We start from the raw sequence: 21,442 nt of genomic DNA on the forward strand, positions 1-21,442 counted from the left end.
TGAAAAACCAGATTCTATTGCTAGATCCTCTACCAGATGTAAACAAAGGTTATTCTATGGTGCTAAGGATTGAAAAGCAAGATGAAATATCTGTTGAACAATCAATTGAAATTACTAATTTCACCAGTTCTCGTAGCACACCATATAATGCCGATCCAAATTCAAGATTCAAGAAGAAAGAAAATGATGACAGATTCTGCGATCACTGTAGAAAACCAGGTCATACTCGGTCTGGTTGCTTCAAGCTTATCGGATATCCTGAGTGGTGGAAGGATCCTTCTAAACGCAAAGGAGCAAATTCAAAGACATATTGCAGCAATAATGCAAATGTTGTTAATACTAACAATAACAATTCAACTTCTTCTGTGAATTCTGAAAATATGCAGGCATATACTACTATTGATGAATCAAAACATGATGGAGATGAAGACATGACACACATGATTAAAGAGGTCTATCGAATGATGAAGGGAAAGAATGTATCAACACAGAATCTGAGTCCATTACATCAAGCTTCTACATCTTATTTTACTGCATTTGCAGGATACTCAGGTATTCAACCTTGGCCTTCACATTCTAGTTCTCAAACAGAAAATACATATTGGATCATCGATAGTGGGGCTACCTCACATATGTGCTTTCAATCTAATTTGCTGACAAAGTGCAAAAATATGGTGTGCAAACAATATATAAAACTTCCAAATGGTTCTAGTCAGACAGTAAATTCTAGTGGCACTGTGGAATTATCGTCTGGTTTATCTTTGAGTGATGTCTTATTCGTGCCACATTTTCAGTACAATATTTTATCTGTGGGACAGCTTCTCAAGCAGTCAAGCATTGTGATTATTTTTCACAACACTCATTGCTATTTACAGGATTCGGAGACACAGGAAATCTTAGCCGTGGCTTGGTTGGTTGAAGGATTATACTTACTTGATTCACAGTCGTTTGATAGCAAACAATTACAGAAATTGCAGAAATTTCATGAACGGAGAAATTTAGCTTGTCATGTTAATAGTAAGTGTATTCCATGGCACAGTAGACTGGGACATGCATCTCTTGATGCTTTACATCACATTTCTGATATTGTTGTAACTCCTGATGATCATATCTGTGTAGTGTGTTCTTATGCAAAGCAACGTCGTTTTTCTTTCAATAAAAGTCATACTGTTACAACATCCAATTTTGAGTTATTACATATAGATGTTTGGGGGCCTTATTCTGAAGAATCTCTTACTGGAGCAAAATTCTTCCTTACTATTGTTGATGATTGTAGTCGATATAATTGGGTGATTATGTTGAAATACAAATCACAGGTTTATGAAGCTTTGGTCGTTTTTCTAAAAATGATACAAACACAATTTGAAGCAAAGGTGAAAGTTATACGAAGTGATAATGGGGGGGAGTTTGTCAATCACAAATGTGCACATCTATTTCAGGAATATGGAATTATTCATCACAGGACATGTCCTTACACACCACAACAGAACGGTGTGGTTGAACGCAAGCATAGGCATTTGCTTGAGATAGCTCGTGCCTTGATGTTTCAGTCACAATTACCTGTTCAGTTTTGGGGTGAAGCTATTCTTCATGCTGTTACAATTATTAACAGATTGCCAACTCGTGTTCTGCAATGGAAGACACCATTTACATGTATGTTCAAGCGGAACCCACCCTATAATGATCTATTTGTCTTTGGATGTCAATGTTTATACAAAATATTGCCTACACCTGCAAAGTTTTCTCCAAGATCACAATTGGGAGTTCATTTGGGACATTCACCTGGTAGGAAGGGATATAGAGTCTATGATTTACAATCAAAACAGATCATTGTATCTCGAGAGATACAATTTCAAGAGGACGTTTTTCCTTTTGCTCCAAATACTTCAATTATATCTTCTCCTCATCCTAGACCTTTGTTATTATCTGAACAGCTACCTCCAAAATCTGTCCCTATTGAAAATACTTCATCTGATACACTTCGAAGATCATCTCGCATATCAAAACCCCCTTCTTGGCATTCAGATTTCATTTCTGTTGTTCATGATTCTTCACATTCTTTACCTCATGTACCTACATTCAGTCAATCACATTCAGCATTTCTGTCTCAACTGCAAACTTACAAGGAACCAAAGAATTATCTTGAAGCTTCTCATGATCCAAATTGGGTAAAAGCTATGGAAGCCGAAATATCATCATTAGAGGCAAATAATACTTGGGAATTAGTCCCCACACCGGTACATAAGAAACCTATTTCTTCTCGTTGGATATTCAAGATCAAATTTAAGCCTTCTGGTGAAGTGGACAGGTTTAAAGCTCGCCTTGTCGCCAAGGGATATAATCAGCAGGCAGGAATTGATTACCATGAATCTTTTAGTCCAGTGGCTAAAACTGGCACAGTGAGATTGTTTCTTGCTATTTGTGCATCCCTGGGTTGGGAAATTCACCAAGTGGATATTAATAATGCCTATCTTCATGGAAGTATAGATGAAGATATTTACTTACTACCTCCACAAGGGTATACAAAAGCACAGCCTGGTCAAGTTTGTCGACTTGTTAAGTCCCTTTACAGGCTTAAACAAGCCGGGAGACAATGGCATCATGAAATATCGAGCAAATTACTTGAGTATGGGTTCACGAGATCCAAAAGTGACTATTGTTTATTTCTTAAACATACAGATACATCAACCTTACAGTTGATTATATATGTTGATGATATTCTCATTTCAGGCAATGATACTAAAGCTATACATGGTGTCAAGGATTTTTTACATCATTTGTTTACTATCAAAGATCTCGGGCAAGCGAAATACTTCCTCAGCATCGAGATTGCCAGGTCTTCAACAGGATTGTTATTATCTCAATCAAAGTATATCGCAGACTTAATTTCTGATGCAGGTTTGCAGCAAGCAGCGGTTTGTACTAGTCCTTTGGCACATGAGACTGATCTTACAATTCCTGGTGAACCGTTAAGTCAACCAGATGTTTATAGACGGTTGGTGGGGAGATTACTTTACCTTAATTTCACCAGGCCTGACATAACGTATTCTACCCAACAGCTCAGCCAACATATACAGAATCCTTGCAAGCATCATCTTCTTGCAGCATTACATGTACTTCGTTATCTAAAAGGAACTGCTCAATATGGCCTTTTTTATCCATCAAACACAAATTTTCAGTTACAAGCTTACTGTGATTCTGATTGGGGTGGATGTAAGACAAGTAGACGGTCTCTTTCGGGTTATTGCGTCTTTTTGGGAACAACATTAATCTCTTGGAAGAGCAAGAAGCAGGGTACTGTCAGTAAATCTTCTGCTGAGGCGGAATACCGTGGCATGGCTTCAACGTGCTGTGAATTAAAATGGCTTACGTATCTTTTGAAGGATTTCAGACTTCCAGTACAATTGCCAATTTCAATGTACTGTGATAGTCAGGCAGCAATTGCCATAGCCAGAAATCCAGTCTTTCATGAACGAATGAAGCATGTGGAAATCGATTGTCATATCGTTCATGATTGTGTCGATAATGATTTTATCCAGACGCCTTATGTTCAATCAAAGCTACAACTTGCAGATGTTTTTACCAAAACACTAAGTACTACTCATATGTTACCTTCTTTGTCCAAGATGAGATTTGTGCAAACTGCACCAATTCCATCTTGAGGGGGGGCTGTTAGCATATAATACATTGGTTTACATTGGATTGTTTCTCTATAAGTCAACATTGGTGTGCTAGATTAGTGGGTAATTAGTTTTGGGTAATTAGGGTAATTAGCTTAAATAATACCCTTTCCTTTTGTTCAATACCTGCTATATATACATCAGAGTTGTATTTTGTTCTTTACCTTTCCAATAATAAGATCTGTACCTTTCATAAATTCTACAATATGTTTCACTAACGGATCCTGATTTTTCTCCTGTTTTACCTCCACATTCTAACGTTCATATACACGTTCTAACGTTTTTATACACGGTTTTTACTCTTTTCTCTTTACAATCTTTCTGTGCAATTAAACACTCTTGTTGCTCCATTACCTTCGACTTTGAGTGCACAAGTTCGAAGGTCTCTGTGTTAACCTTGGGGAGCGACCGGATTTCAGATTGCACCTCGGTCTGCCGAAATCGCTTTCAAGACAGTGACTTCCACCACGACTGAGTTTGATTTCTGTTTCTGATTCCGATTGTTTTTCTGTAACCCTAATCTTTTACAACACTTTCCATCCCTAAATGTAAATATTCCACCAGTAAACATAAAATTTTCATCTAATTTTGTTAGTTCTAGGAAAATTTCGGACAGATTTCTGACGGTGTTTCTTAAACCCTAAAAAAAATCTTTCTATCTTACAATTTTTTTTGCATTAACTCTCTAAGTATTTGGTTATGGTTCAATTGCTCTTATATTATTTATTTACTGTTTGTTGCTGATATTAACAAATATATTTTCAAAAAAAACCAAATATATAAATTAATTGATTTTTCTTTTAAATAACTATCCGCTGTAAAAGCTTAATCCAACACTTATATTCTACAATTTAAAATAAAAATAAAAAAGAAACTATAAAAAAATGAGAACTTAATGTCGGTTTTGAATTTTTTTTTATTGTTTTACTCCAAACAATAAATATAAAGTGTTCGTTAAGGATTGAGAAAAACTGAGGATAGTTATCTGGAAAGCAAATCAACCAATATCTATTAGGTAAACAATAACAATAGTTCAACTATATAGATTTAGACCATACATTTGATCTTAGAAAAAAATCTTTTGTCCTAACTACATATCTCCTTCTTTATCTCTCACAATAAAAAAAAAAAACTACATTTGTTTAAAATAATATATTATGTGGATTAAGAGAAGCGATGTAATAAATAGGAGTTTTTTTATGTGAGGGACATGAAAAGAGAAAAACAAATTCATCCAATTACGGGAAGTAGGGCCGCACAAAACTAATTGAAAAATCGATTTCCAAAACCGAAACTAAACAAAAACATAGGTTAACCGATGGACTAGGCTACGATTTTTCATTTTGAAAATAGATGGTTAACCAAAAATGAAAAATAAACTAGCTATTTATTTATACACATACAACTAGTGTATATATATATATATATATAACTTTAATTATTAATATATAAATAAATATATTAATTTTTAATTTTTATGTTAAAAATATTAAAATAACATAAAATTTATTTACTTAGGTCATTTTATTTATTTCTTCAAAAAAAAAGGTCATTTTATTTATTGAATTTTAATTTCAATCTTTTTAATTAATATATAAATTATTTCAAAGTGAGTGATTATAGATTTAAAGTGATTTTTCTCTAAAAAATTCACAAATAATTAACGGTCAGAAGTGATAGGTTAAAGAATGGCCAAGAGTCTGGGGTTGAAGAAGTTGCTTGTAGAATCTGACAACCTCGAGGCTATCAAAATGATCTCCGATAAAAAAAAAAAGCTATTTGTTTAAATAGCCAAAATTTAATCAAAGGTATTAGAAGGTTTTGTTCTTCCTTTGACCTCATCAGTTTCAGCCATGTCTTCAGAGAGTAAAATCGGGTAGCGGATCGTTTGGTGGCTGCTGGGCATGAGAGGATGTTGGGCGTCACAACCTTATCTTCTCCTCCTGATTATCTATCTTCTCTTCTTTTGGAAGATGTTGTGGGGGTTAGCTTCCCTAGGCTAATCTCGGGTTAATCTTTTGGTTTTTGTTTTTTCTTTCCAATTCCTACCAAAAAAAAACTAGTTAATATTTTTTATTAATAGACTGGTTAATCGACCATATATACCCCTAACTGGAAGTACTATTCTCGTAATATTTCAAGTACTAAACTTCAATTTACCCTTCAAATTATTAAATATCAAAATTTGATTCATCAAAGTCGCTATTATAAATTTTTGATCAAATTTATAATCTAACATAATTTGGTGATAAATTCAAGCTAAATTAGTTGACATGGTATAAAATAAGTTGAGTAGCTAATACTGCATATTTTAGACTTTAATGATACTACTGCGAAATCAAAAGTTAAATTTAAGTAAAAGTACTGACACTATTATAAAATGGCTTAATATATAATTTACACTTAAATTTGTTACATTTTGTCGATTGGTTCACACGATGTGTGGCATTAGTGGCACATCGTGTGGCTTTCTTCTGCACATAATTAGGGTTGACACTTCGATGGTTCTGGTATTAGTGACACATCGTGTGAATTGTGTTGGAAGAAGCATAAATTCAACAAAAATCTCACACGTCGTGTGATCTTCCTCGCCATGTTTCCTAATTGATCCTCTTTTTCACATGCCGTGTTGTTGGTCTCACACGCCGTGTGACACCTGTATCAAAGGTTCTTCCGCTTCCTTCACATTGATGCCCTCATCAAGTAGTCTCCATCCCCACCATTGTCCCATTTGCAACCCTAGGTGTAGGACTGTAAATGAGTCGAGCTACTCATGAGCGACTCGATGTTCGGCTCCATTTATAAATGATTCAAATTTGAGCACGAGGACGCTCAGCTCGAAAGCTTCTGAACAAGCTCGATTATAGGTTCATGAACAAATTCATGAGCAAACTCGATTTTAATGTTCATGAATACGCTCGTAAGCAAACTTGGTTCAATAATTTTTTAATAATAATATTTCTATAAATGGGGAATGTAACGTAGTTTTGTATAAACTTTAATTTTGTAGATTTTAAACCTATGTAGTTTTATGTTAAATAAATACAAAATTTATATAATTAATGAACATAATAAATGAATTGTTCGCAAGCGAAGTTTATGAACTGAATTAATGATATGTTCACAAGCAAAACTCGTTAACAAGCTGCTAACACGTAAAGCTCGGGAGAAGCTCAAGAATAGAATGTTGAGCTCGAGCTTGTCAATTTTCTAACGAGCCGAGCAATGACAGGTCAAAGCTTGGCTCGGTTGTAATAGGTTGAACTTTATCCATTTTCACATTATGGTCACTGAACTTCATTTCTTCCCAGTATGGCCACTGAACTTTACACTTTTTAACACTGGTGGCTACTTAATGCCTCAAAACGACCGTTGACAGCTAAAAATAATAAATCAAAAGTGATAATAATATTCTAAGGAACTTTAATTCTAAAAAAAAATTCGCTTTGAGGTCATTCTGGTATTGTTTGGTTAGGAGACCGAAAGTGAATTTTTAAAGAGAGAAAACTCAAAAAAATGTGGTTTTATGGTAAATGTCGTTCTGAACAACTTTAATTCTTGAATATTTTCATTTTAAGGAATTAGTTAAAATTGAGTGGTTATCGGTCTTAAAAAGTGTAAAGTGCAATGACTATAATGTAAAAATGGATAAAGTTCAGTAGCCATATGTGTAATTTACCCGTTGAAGTAAAGTATGCAAGTAGTTATAAAATGGGTAAATAATTTATTAGTCCCCTAGTTTTTATCTAACATACTGTTTAGTCCCCCTATTTTGAAAAACACATTTTAAGGTCCCTATCTTTTACCAATATTAACTCTGTGATCCTTTTATCTATTTTTTTAGATTTTTAACCGAACATATCTTAGCTTTTAGGACAACCACGGTACAATACAAGTTGACCGTGTTACTCTATTATTTTATATATGTCTATTTATGCTAAAATATAATGGTTACAGGTCTAAAAAAAATAGACAAAAGGACCAAAGTGTTAATATTGATAAAAGTTAGGGACCTTATAATGTGTTTTTCAAAATAGGGGGACTAAACAGTGTGTTAGGTAAAAACTAGGGGACAAATAAATTATTTACCCTTATAAAATCAAGTAGCCGTTATTGCAATGAAAGAAAATATCGTTTGTGGCTATGGAAATGTGAGCTTTTTTTATGAGGCGTGCCATAACACCATCATAATACTAGTTAATGAAAGAAATGTTTAGTTCCTTTTAGATAGGCTTAAACCAAGGCAAAATCTTTGAAAACATGAACCCATCCCATGTGCATTTTCATCAAACTAGTTTGAAATTAGGACCTAAACATAATTACTAGTTAATTAGTGGCATCCATCACATTTTTGTTCTGACTTTGCCAAACATTTTTTAATCTTTTTGTAAAGTACTTCCCATCTTGGTGTTAGCAAAACCACTCAAACAGACCCGAAAAGCCACAAAGTAGATAGATTGCCCAATTTCACAAATGGCTCAACAACACAGACCAATTAAAAATAAATATATCAATATAATCTTATCAATAGCATTCTGTGACAATTTTGGGATTCACTGACAAGAGTGCTATAATATAATCTTATCTATAGTATTTGGTGAAGATTTTGGGATTCACTGACGAGAGTGCTATTCAGTGACGATTTTGCGATTCACTGACGAGAGTGCTATTCAGTGACGGTTTTGGGAGTAATTTCGGAAGTTTTTCGTGATTAAAACTGCTAAATTGATATTTTTTTAGTATTTCAAAAAAATGCTAAAATCGACAATCAATCGGTGCGCAAAGTCCGTATACAGTTTTCACTAAAATATCGATGGTATTCGATGTTTTTTGACACCAATTGGTGCTGAAATCTCCTAAATCTGTCCATGATTAAAATTTCGATGTTTTTCGAACACAACTGATGCTCAAATCTCTTAAATCCGCCCAAGATCGTATCGCATGAATATCAATCAGAAAATTGTATTAATTGCATCATATCGTGTATATCAAGTCATCGTTTTCGATGTTAATTGTTTCAATCATTTTCGTATCAATCTAGAAATCGTGTCATTTCATATCAATCAGAAAATCAACTATTCCTCTCTCCGATGTCTTCCCTCTGGACTCCCGAACAAGAAAGCCAAACCTTCCACCGCTGCCCATTCTATCCATAATCTCCACGATCAATTAGAAAATCATATCATATCATGTTTTTAATCGCATTATGTTGTTAATCGTAGTCAAGTAATTGTGTTAATCGTATATAAATCGGATTATCTTACAACATCGTATTAAGCTTATAATGTTAATTGATTAACGTCTAGCAATTCCGATCGTTCGAGCTTTTCCTGAGAGTATGGCATGGGTTACTTCAGCGCCGCAGCACCTGGTACTCGAACATTGGCTCGAGGCTGCAAGTAACACCCTACTAAAATTGGCATGCCGAAACCCTACTAAAATTGGCATGCCAAGATTGAAATTCGTAAACCATTTAAGCATTTTGATTACTAAATTCGGAATCATCACATAATATGCATGTCATTCATGTTTCCAGCGTATGGTTGCATGTCCAGGATGCATTTACGTGTCCAGTGTTCGTGTTGCATGTCCGGTATGCATTTACGGGTCTGGTGTTCGTTTACGGGTCTGGTGTTCATTTACTCATTTCAATTGGAAAATGCATCACAATTCCTAAAAATGGAATGAAATTCAGATACAAAAAGAAAATAAATACTAAAACAGAATAATACAATTATGAACACCAACAATAACAAAAACAATAGTAGACTACTCCATGATTGATCAAGAATAAAAACCAGTCCAACCATGGAACACATTTACATCATATCAACAACTTTATTATTTACCCTAATACCCCTACTATTACAATTAAAATTAAATAAAAATAAAAATAAAAACCATGGCTCTGCAACTGCCAAAAACTCCATTGCAGCAACCACAACTACCTACTAAAAAGATGGAAACTTTAACAATGATAATAACCTAAGCCAAAAGAGAAGCCCAATCAATCTCATAAGACGGATACTTCTCCAACATAAAATTCCCCGAATCAACATCCAACGGCGCCTCCTCAAAATCAGGGAAAGTCAGATCCGACAACGGCGAAGATCCGCCTGAACCCTCACTCTGAGAAGACGGTGTCTCCACCTTAACCTGAGGCTCTGGCTCTGGCTCTGGCTCCGGCACCAATTCCTTAACCACCGCAACCGCCGATGAACGGGCGGATCCCGATTGGGCTTTCTTCTTTGAGTTACTCTGCTTCTCAACTTTTCCCCCAATTTTCTGCGATTCAGCTAAGCTTTCACAAATTGCTTGCAATTTCGCATCAACGGAGGAATGGAGAGGCTTGTACTCGCCGAATTTGCCTTCGATGTGAGAATCCTGGTGGCAGAGGTTAGGGAAATTGAGTCTAGCGAAGTCTCCCCGGAGTTTATAAGCTGCTTTATCATAAGCCAAAGCTGCTTCCTCGGCAGTGTCAAAAGTACCTAACCAGAGACGAGTTCGGTTCTTCGGAAGCCGGATCTCCGCTACCCATTTCCCCCAATGTCGCTGCCGTACACCCCTGTAAAGTTTCGTGGGTTTCGTCGGAGAACCCACTTGCTTCATCTGGACCGGTTTAGGCCCTAAAAAGCTGAGACTCTGGTGGTGCTGGTTCTGAATTGGGTAATTTTGGTACGAGAAATTGCTTTGGTTCTGGTTCTGGAGATGAATTTGGGTCTGGATCTGATGGATCTGAGTTGGGGTAAGATGATTTAAACCGATTAAACTCGGTGTTTGAAGACCAATTGAAAACCCATTTGAAAACGGAAGGGAATTCAAGTTCTGCTCCTGAAAATCAGTAACAGATGGAGATGAAAAAGATAGGTAATTATAAGAAGTTGAAGGTAGAGGAGGTAAGGAAGAAGATGAAGATGAAGAAGAAACAGAAGTTGGATCTAAAGAAGGAGAAGAAGCACTTTTCATAAAAGGTTCAAGTGCTTCCATTAGCTCACCCCCAAAGGGATCTGATTGAACATGTCTGCTACTATACCAATCAATTGTAGCTGCCATTTTTACTCAATCAAAGCTAAATTTCTCAAAATCAAAATCAAAATCAAAAAAATAAAAAAGAACCCTGTATCTTAACTAAATCAAAGAACAGGTTTCTGATAATCAAGAGGTTTTGAAATAGACAAACCTCAATTGATTCAATCTAACTTGAGGGACCAAAAAATAACCCTTCAAGCAGATTCAACTCTACAAAAACAAAATCAAAAACAAAAATTAACAAATTAAAATAGCAAATCAAAGACCTGGATCTCGATTCTGAAAACACCTGCGTTTTATCAAGTTTGAAATCAAATTTATCAAAAACAAACCCAGAAAAAATTCAGATGATGAACAGAAAGGGATTCAGAGAAGCGGGGACTGAGAAAAAAGGGGGGAAAGTAAAATTAAAACCGAATTCAGAAAACCGGTGATCGGAAAAACTTGAATTTTAATCTCTGAAATCACTCAAAGCTCTCTTGTTTTCTCTCAATTTGGGGGAACTCTCAAGCCTCACTTGGGTTTTTCTCGGCTGCTTCTTTGCGCATTATATAAAGATCCAAAGGGGTTTAATTATTTTAATTCATCGCTTCGTTAATTACAATTTTTTTTTTTTTTTTTTTTTTTGGTTCCTAATCCTGGTTCTACTGGTGACGTGTAAGTTCTTCAATCAATGCTATTGAGTCGTTGGATGTTTGACACGTACCCCGGATATTGATTGTGGGGTGACACGTGTAATGATCGTGCCGTTAAGTGGCTGTGGAAATTGTAGTTGAGGGTTGCTTAAAAATAAATAATGTGTGTAACGTTTGTTGACTTTGTATTTATGCTTTCACACTTTCTTTTTTGAACTTAAGAGTGACGAAAAATATTGGAAATAGTTTATTTTTTTATTCACTTACTATTCCTAGTGCGTTTAATTGCGGTTAAATGATTTAAAAATTTTTAAAAACAATATAACTTCTATTCAAATTTGGTTAGTTTTATTTTATTTATTTATAATATACAAAGCAAACGAAATAAAATTATTCTGAATACAAAAGGATGCTACAATCAGGGGAATTTTTAATGAGAATTTATAAACATATCCACACAGTTAAAATATAAGTATCAGTATTTGTTTGGCGTCTTTCATATGTTGTGTAAATAGAAGTTTGCCCGTAGATAAACTTGGTCCAAGCAAATGTATGGTTTTGAGGAGGTTTCAACAATGAGTGGTGAATGAAACATATCAGTGGTTGTTAGGGACGTACCAAATTGATATAATTAGTACTACTGAAGATGACAATGACTTTTGAGCATTGGATCTCTACCACCTCATAGACTAGTGATTGCACTAGTTTAAGTTGATCCACCCTAATTCATCGGAAACTAGGAGGCGGACATCCGACATTGGGCAAGAGAGTCGAGTGTCTCCATCGTGAATGAGTCTTATGGACACTATGGGCTATCATAGCGCATAGTGTACGCTCTTAGATGGTCGAGAATTGATAGACATAGTGACCTTACAAAATGTTATGTGCAATGACTTTATGGATTGGCTTAGGTTTGACCATACTCTCATAAATAAAACTTGACAGGACGTGTATAGAGAGACATCCCCTCTACATTAGTTGGTTAGTTGGGAGCTTGAGGAAGTCTTGGCACTACACGGTGACTTGTCATAATCCAAGTCTATTCTCATCACGCGTTGTTAACTGAGTTATAAATGTAGATAAAGATCAATTAGACTCAAATTTAAAAGTGTATAATTTCTCATTTTATAGTTCTATTGTTTACGGATAAGAGCCAAATTTGACCCTAACCTTTTCGGTGAAGTGTAAATTAATCTCTAACGTACAAAATGGTCCAAATTTAACCCTAACTTTTTCAAACAAGATCAATTATAACTCTATGTTACTAAAATTTTGAAAAGTCTGGTTTAATTGTAATTAACTGACACATCAGCCCTTTCAAACGTCAATTATAAGGTAATTAACTGTAATATACCAAATTTTGAAAAGACTAGTTTAATTATAATTAACTGTAAGATATTTAATATGTTACATAGTTAAAAAATTTGTTAAAATGTTAACAAATAAGCCACATTTAAGGTAATCACAAATTTTTTTCTCAAAGTGTTTAAAATGTTTACTCTCATATTAATATAGTTACAAAAAAAATTAACAAAAAAATATACGAAACTGTTTCAGTTTATCGATAAACTTGTTTGGAATGTACGATGTAACAGTTAAATAACAGTCAAACTGCCTTTTTCACTTTTTCACTAACATATGACTAAAATTGATCTTTGATTGTAAATCTTATGATTAAATTTATATTATTTTATATGATATGGTTAAATTTGTATTTTTTTAAACGTTAGGATAAATTTGATTTTTTATATTTTTTATAAAAAAAACAATAAATATATTTTAGAATTGAAAAACAAGAATCAACTAAATATTAGATTATTTTTGTACAAATGTATTAAAAAAAAATTTATGGAAGTACATGTGTAAGAATTACTCATTCATTTATGTTATAATTATGAAATTTCATTTTCATTCAAGATGTTGGTAATATTATTAAAGAGTATGTTAATAATTTTTATTTTTTCAATGTGAATGTTTATTTTGTGATTCAGTGAGTCACTCTACCGAAAATCATTAACAAGATTTATATAATTTATTCCCAATAATGGTGTATAGCATAATAATCATATAAGGACAATGATGTTTCTGAATTTTTCTCTGTTTCATTTTCATTCTTAATTTGTTTTCAATTTGTATACTCAATTGTATCAAATTTTTCTATTTCTGATTTGATCGAATCTTTGCACACTTTAAATGAGAAAGAAACTCATCAAACCCAGTGTCACAATGTTTTTTTTATAGGAATGGTAATATTTCATTAAACGATAAAATTGCAAGTACAACATGATAATAGTAAGAAATAATACCTAGGCTAAGCCTAATACATGATCTACTAGGGTAATGAAAAGACTAAAAAAACAGAAAAAAACCATTAAAGGTACAACTAACAAAAACAACAACAGATAAATCATATATTTTTCGAAACTCCAAGTTCGCGGAAAAGCAGTTGTAGTCCAATCTCCAATATTAGAACCATTCTGAATCTTCGGATCTGAGTCCTTTCTTTTGCAATCTCATAGATCTAGTGATCTACGGATAAAACCTACATTTTCCATCTTGCTAAATCAGAAAAGGTTACAAATGAAAGGATTAAGAATAGCAAATGTAGTTCAAACGGATTAGGAGATCTGGTAAAATATGGAATCCAAAACTAGACTAAAACTAAATAAACAAAAACTAGGAAAACATAAATGTGGGAGCAGGAAGAATGAAGACAAGCTTCCTTCTTCCTCCTCAAAGGTTTAGAAACAAAAGAATTTATAAAACGTCACCGATTTCACCAAGCTCTGTTGTGGATCTAAAACTTTGAGGAATAAAAGAGTGCCTCTAGATCTCTAGTGCGCAAAAAGTAAAGAAAGAAAAAGAAGAGAAGAACAAGAAAAGGTAAAGAAGGAAGGAAAGAAGGGAAAGGTTAGGAAGAGAAACCTGGTAAGAAGGCAGACCTTCTCTCACTCCAATATCACAATGTTAAATAATATATATTTATTACTGTAAAATAAAATGAAATTACGGTAATTTTCTCAAAATAATTTAAAAAAACTTTAACACAAATTAGTAATTACCTTCATATTGTTTAGAAAAATTTAAAATAGCTTGTTTTTAATTAAAAGTTAGGGGCATGGAGGGTTGAAGAAGGACATTTCAACTAGGCAAGGTTATCGCTAAAAAAAACTAAAACATAAAGTAGGATGAGAGTCTCATCTTTGAAAATCCGACTGGATTATACCATAAATAGTAAGGGCATTTGTAACTTGATTCCCTTCCTGGTAAATATGCGAGCTAACAATGGTCATACCGATCAAACATACCAAAACAAAGCCGCAAATTATGCATAATTGTCCACGAAACCACATCACCCTGGGTTTTAAACAAATAGGACGAGCCACTTTCAATCCAAAGCCGCAACCATCATATCGAGTAAGCAATGTTTACCGTGCAAATGGCCGCCTGAAGTTCAACATGAAAGGCAAACGAAGAAGTAAAGGAAAATGTGAATAAACTAACAAAGCCCCCTAAAGAGTTCCGAAATATCCCACCCACAGCCAGCCGGACCAGGCGATCCCACAACTGAAGCGTCGACATTCACTTTCCACCAACCGATAGGAGGAGCCATCCAACGAACATGCTGAATGCAAGGATCCCGCATAAGTTGCGGCGGGAGACCAGGATTTTGCAATATACTGATTTCAACCGTGGAATTCTATATGCTACCAACCTATTGCTAGTTTGCCCTTCTAATTAGAGACCAAAGGCGATGTAAAGAACCGAAGATGTTGGGATTTTCATTCTCGAAAATGGAGCGGTTACAAGCATACTATATCACCAAAGCGGAGTTAATTATGGCACTATGCCAAAGAACCAAAATTTGCAAACTGAACTAGCTGGAAAAGGCTTTTAATAACAAGTACTTAAATAAGCCATTACATTCAATACGACGTCCGAACAGTAAAATTTAAAATAGCTTAATGCATGTGATTCCATAGGAATTATCCTCTTGTACCAATTCGGATTCAGGTGGATTACATATTTGTGTTTTATCTAATTGTGTTATCAGATAATTAGGAATCCTACTTGCATTAATTATATTTAATTTAGTAATTATTTAATGGGAATATTAGTTGATATTACCGGATGAACTTTTCGTCGGAGCTCCACCTGTGGGGGGTGCCGTTGGGTTCGGTCGGGGGGACTCCGATGCTAAAGTCAGTAAAGTATAGAAAATGATAAAACAAAAGCACAAAGAATAGTATTGGAAAGTGTACCTCAATAGCTTGGGATGCAAGTCTATTTATACTAGGTTAGTCGTAACCCTCGATTTGGTAACCAGAAAGTCTCCATTAATGCCTCATTAATGGTGGTTACTGAGTTCATTCAAGTACTGTCGTTAGCTCATTAATGGGCTATTACTTGCCTTTAATGATGTCGGTTTTCTCAAGGAAAGGTGGCGCCGTCATCTTGCGCGCGTATCAATACCTTATGGCGAATCTTCCAAGAGGTGGTGACTACAAGCCTCTTTATGGTGTTTGACCATCTGAGGCATATCAAGGACTCCATTGATCCGCCAGGCCTACAACTTGCTTCGTACGCCACCATTGTGGTGTATCTCTTAGTCGCTGTCATTTGGTTAATTCCCCTTTTGGTCCTTGGATAATATCTGGATGTTATCAGAAGCCCCCCTAAAAGTGACGATAAAGCCCTTTAGGGCTTTTGGACTTCCTTGCATGCTGTCAATAGGCGGCCTATTGATGGGCACTTTGTCCCATGCCGTAAACTGGCTGCTAGATGTCCAAAACACGTGGGTACCGAGGCGATGACGTTAGAGCCCCTTCATTTTTAAGCTTTTCTCTCTCCTTTTTGAATTTTTTACTTTGTTCTTCCTAGTTTCCTTTCTCTCGAACTCTCATCTTCTCTGAGTTTTCCTGGAACTGTTCCTTTGTGCCCAGAATTGACCGGTGAATTCTTTCGTTATTTCTCATCTTCGGCATCATTTTCGTGTAAGTTCATCTGACCCCCTTTTTCTTTCCCTATCTTCACGTTTTTATGAGTTCGATTTCTGAGTTTTTTGGCTCAAGTTCCTCTTGTGAGAGTTCTTCTGGTGAGGAGTCATCTGTGAGTACTCAGAGCTGCGATTTTTTGAATTTGCGCAGTGCTCTAGAGAATCACAAAGTCTGTCAACCTAGGTTTTTAGAAACCCAGGATTCTTTTGTTGTTGTTGCTCTGACTGCGACGATGGCGACATCTAGAATTACCTCTATGATGGAGGCTACCTCCTCAGCTCCCCATAGGAGGAAAACAAAGGGTCCCCGTGTTGAAACTACTCCATCCCGCATGAGTTTTGGGGACCTTAACGCTCTGGCGGGTCTCTACCCCTGGATGAAAAATGTGGATTTGTTATCGGCGGATAAGACCCATCGTCCTGACGCACACCCTAAGGGGTATTTTTCTGTTTATAAAAGCCACGTTGATAGGGGTTTTTGTTTTCCGGTCCCCAAGGTGATTGGGGAAATCTTGGATTACTTTGGAGTCACCGTCTGTCAGCTACTTCCAAATGGTTGGCTGGATCTAGTGCTGGATGTCTATCTGGCAGCAAATCTGAGAGTGGTCTTGACCCCACGAGCCTTTAGGTCTCTTCATATGCCCACCAAACGAAAGATAGAAGATCACATAACCTTCGCTAAGTCGAGGGGTTATTTACCTTTTAGGGACAAGATGTCGAACGTCCATAACTGGGGCGAAAAAATCTTTTTTGTTAAACCGGCGGAGGGCGAATCTTTTGGTTTTCCCTCATACTGGAATCATAACCCTCGCCATATGGCTGGGGAGACCATCACCCTGATACCCGCCGAAGAAAAGGTGGCTGGCCTTTTGAGGGCGATTAAGATGAATTTTTGGTCGTACGCCCAAGCCCTTGAATTCGTAGCCCATGGTGCTCCATTGGTCTGCTGAGAGGGGGCCTTGATCAGCTACAACACATATCCTCAGCTTATCGAAGGTATTTAATTTTGCTTCGAGATTTTGACTTTCTTTTTGTTCCCTTGGCAGGGAGATGTCTGACGCCGATATTGCCATTACAGAGAGGCGAAGGAAGATGAATGAGCTGGAGGCCAAGAAAAAGTTCGAGATGGAGGTGGCGGACAAAAAGGATGGGAAACGCCCATGGGAGGAAGCTGTTATCCCTGTCGATAAGAGGACCAAAACAGCCCCTGCTGGAGGGGTGAAGTTGATGGCAGCTGCCGCCAAGGCTGGGAAACCCAAGGTGGAATGGTTTCTGCCTTCTTCTGAAGAGGTAAGGTTATTTCTGCTTTTCCTTTTTATCCCTTTTTCTACTGCTTTTAACTTAATAGTTTCACTTTAGCTGGTGAAACCGGATCTTGGCGGATATTGGCTCGCCAAGCATGGGGCTGGGGCTGCCGTGGAAAGTGAGGCCATAATGAATGACCTTGACGAGGTTTTCGGGTGGCTCTGCATCGTTCAAGAAAACCGGACAAAGTATTCCAGGTCCAGACATGCGAAAATGGGGAAAAGGAAGCTCCTAGCGGTAATACTCCTTTTCTTTTCAATTTTTGGATGAAAGAGTGATCCTGATTTTGTGAATTTGCTCCTAAAGCTTCTATGTTTTGACAGGCGTATACCCATATTTTTGCAATGGAGGCGGATGTCCTTCAAGGTGTTGCCGACAAGGCCACCATAAAAAGTCTAGAGTCTGAAGTCTACATTGCCAACTCCAACGTAGTTGCGGCGACGACTCTTAATAAGAGTAAAGACGCCAAAATAAAGGAGCTAGAAGAAAATTTGATGACGGTCACCAATGATCTTGAGGCCGCCAAAGCTGAACTAAAGGGTATGGATACCTTGTGTGGTAGTCGTGCCTTTTACTACGGTGAGCAGATCATGACCGTCGTTAAGATTAATCACCCAGATATAGGCTTCGTCGACCCCGAGCTGCACGTCCCTAATGCCAAAGAAGCCAGGAAGTATGACCAGATGGAGAATGCTCGTGACTTTATTTATGGGCAGGTCCTGACTGAGATGAAGAAAAATGCGGGGGAGGATTTTAAACCCTTTGTCAACCTGGAGGAGGAGGCGGATCACCCGAGTGAAGCATCCGGGGAGAGGAGTGAGCAGACTGGGCTCATTGGGGCGAACGTTGGTGGTTCCACAACCAAGGCTACTAAGAAGACAAACGATGTTCCTGAAAAGGAAATAACTTCCACCAAGGCTAGGAATACGAACGTCGTAGTGTAGCTTCTTTTATTTTATTTTTTTTGATGTGATTGTAACTAAGTACAATTTTATTTCTAATTTTTTATTAATATAATTCCCATAGACAAATCATGTTTTATATCAAAGATTTAATAATAGGAATATGTTTGGGGTAAGGTGGCCAACCATACCCCGGCGAATGAACCTTGAGAGGTTTTTTTAGTTTTAAGTCCTAAGTTAAGACTGCCCTTGATGGCGATCAATCTTTTTCCTATCTTTGAGGTAAATTGTGTTGAAACACCTTTCCACATGATTTTGATTTGACAAAATTATTTAAGTTAATCCATGATTAAGGGGCAATTAAATTTAAGTGCTTTGGTTTAATTGTACTAATGTGTTTGTTCAATGTTGAGTATAATTTTAAGTGAACAGAAATAAAAAGTACGACAGAATGAAGTCAGCATGAGGCACAGAAGCTGAGTAAAACACGACTCAGCATATTAGAATAAAAGCCATCTTCAGAACAAACGCTTGAAGATGAAGCTGACCAAACAAGCTGAGTGGAACACAACTCAGCATAATAGAAGAAAAGTCTTATTCAGAACAAATGCTTGAAGACGAAGTTGACCGTAGAAGCTGAGTAGAATTTGACTCAGCCTCGACAGAAATAAAGATCGAAGGCAGCGTCTATTAGAGTCAAACTGAGTGTTCATCAGGACAGCGCGAATGATCCGTTTGCTAAAAGACAAGATCCGACAACTGTCTGCACCAATACAAAAGCTTTGGAATTACGCACGGAGAAAGTTTCGAGATGCATGGGTCAACTGGCTGTTAGCTAAAAGACGAAACTGGCGCTAGAAGACGAACTTGGCGGAAGAAGACAAGCCTGGCGCCTGCTAATTTGAGACGACAGGATTGGCCTGTAAAATCTATATGCTGACCAGTGAATGACGCAATGAGCCGTTTGAATTCAACGGATACTTCCAGATTCAAATGATTGCCGCATCAGGAATTCACTATAAAAAGACAAGTGCTTCACTTGGATCCTTTGCCGAAGTACAAAAGAAAAGAGCATACATATAAAGCACATTCAAACAAGAAAAGAAAATCTTACACCAAATTCCTATTTCTGTGTAAAAGCTAGATTGAATTTGTATTCATCTAAAGTGTTCTTCATCTAGAAAGAACAAGTTTGTTTCAATTGTAAAAGTTGAGAGAGTGGTGCTGAGTACTCGGTTTTAGTACTCAGCGGTAGAGAAAATCTAAGTGTTCGGTTATAGCGCTTAGTGGAGTTGAGTAGACGAATAGAGGAAGGTACTCTTGCATATTCAACTGCCTTGTAAACGGTTTGTGCTCTACCTTTAAAGAGCTCAGTATTGGATTGAAAAAGCCCGGAAGGATTCTGGGGACTGGACGTAGGCGGTGAGGCCGAACCAGGATAAGTCTGCTGAGTAATTTCTAACTCTCTCTTAATATATATATATATATATATATATATATATATATATATATATATATATATATATATATATATATATATATATATATGTTTGTGTTGCTTGCTTAAATTACTCAGGATATAAATTATATAAGATACTGAGTAATCAGAGTGCTGGGTTGGAAGCTGACCTAAGTATTAATTTCCAACTCGCAAGTAAAACGGTTCTAGTCAGCCTCTGACTAAAGCTGTCTTACATCTCTCTAGGCCATGTTGACCTAAACTGAGTTAAGTAATTTAAAGAATTGATTAAGTCAGTATTATTAAACGAAAAAGTTAAATTTGTTCCTAACCCCCCCTTTGGAACTAATTACACGGGACCAACAAATTGATCCGCCGATGGGACTTTTCTTCTTCTATCTTTGAGGAGAGTTTTTAAGGTGTAATTATCTTTGGAATAATTTTAACTTGCCCTTAGTGGCGACCAATCTTTTTCCTATCTTTGAGGAAAATTGGTCCGCCGGTGGGACTTTTCATTCTCCTATCTTTGAGGAAAGAGCAGATGCGTCATAATGGCGGTTTGCGAATTTTTAATGAGTGGCGTTTGTTGCCTCCCACCTTTGAATCGAGAATATTTATGTTTTACAAAAGATACTTAAAAAGAATTCAAGATAAATATAACTTTTTATTAAATGGTAATTCACCTTATTAGAATGGATCGGTCTTTTATGTGAGCCTCATTAAAACTTTTAATAAAAAAAACCATGTGGGAAAAACCTTACTAAAGGAAAAAGAGTACTCAAGACCTTATTACAATATATTCTTTAAGAAAGTATTTGCAGAGGTTTTGGATATTCCATGTCCGCGGCAAAGTGTTCCCCTCCATGTCTTGAATTTTGAAAGTGGCGGGTCCGATTTTGGCGATTATTCTATACGACCCTGTCCAAGTGACTCCAAGCTTGCCTTTGCCTTTTGTGGATTGAATTTTATCAGCTTTCCTCAGTACTAAATCTCTTTGATTTAGATCTACGAGCTTGGAATTCCTATCATGATAGACAGCAATCCGCTGTGTGTAAGTGGCGATCCGGACATATGCCTTCTCTCTTCTTTCCTCCAAATGATCAAGACTTTCTCGAAGTCTCTTTTCATTCTGGTCTTCATAATAGAACGAAACCCTGTCACTTGGTATTTGAATTTCTATTGGAATGACAGCTTCCACTCCATAAGTAAGAGCAAATGGTGTTTCTCCCGTGGCGGTTCAGGGAGTGGTTCTGTACGCCTATAGGACATTCATCAACTAATCCGCCCATTTCTTGTCATGTTCGCCTAACCTCTTCTTTATACCTTTCACAATAGTCCTATTGGTGACTTCAGTCATCCCATTTAACTGCGGGTAATACACCAAGGCAAACTTGTTCTGGATACCCTAATTTTTGCAAAAGGATTTGAATTCCTTA

General features: G+C 36.4%; 1 protein-coding gene across 1 annotated transcript; it reads right to left on the bottom strand.

Annotated features, from left to right (window-relative positions):
* Window positions 1–9,376: 9,376 nt before the first annotated feature.
* Window positions 9,377–11,240, bottom strand: LOC136235462 (ethylene-responsive transcription factor RAP2-4-like). The gene has a single exon (XM_066025152.1). The coding sequence runs from the start codon at window positions 10,731–10,733 to the stop codon at window positions 9,666–9,668; it is 1,068 nt and encodes a 355-aa protein (XP_065881224.1). The 5' UTR covers window positions 10,734–11,240; the 3' UTR covers window positions 9,377–9,665.
* Between the last annotated feature and the right edge of the window lie 10,202 nt (window positions 11,241–21,442).

This window comes from Euphorbia lathyris, chromosome 7, assembly GCF_963576675.1.
Source record: "Euphorbia lathyris chromosome 7, ddEupLath1.1, whole genome shotgun sequence".
Lineage (NCBI taxonomy): Eukaryota > Viridiplantae > Streptophyta > Magnoliopsida > Malpighiales > Euphorbiaceae > Euphorbia > Euphorbia lathyris.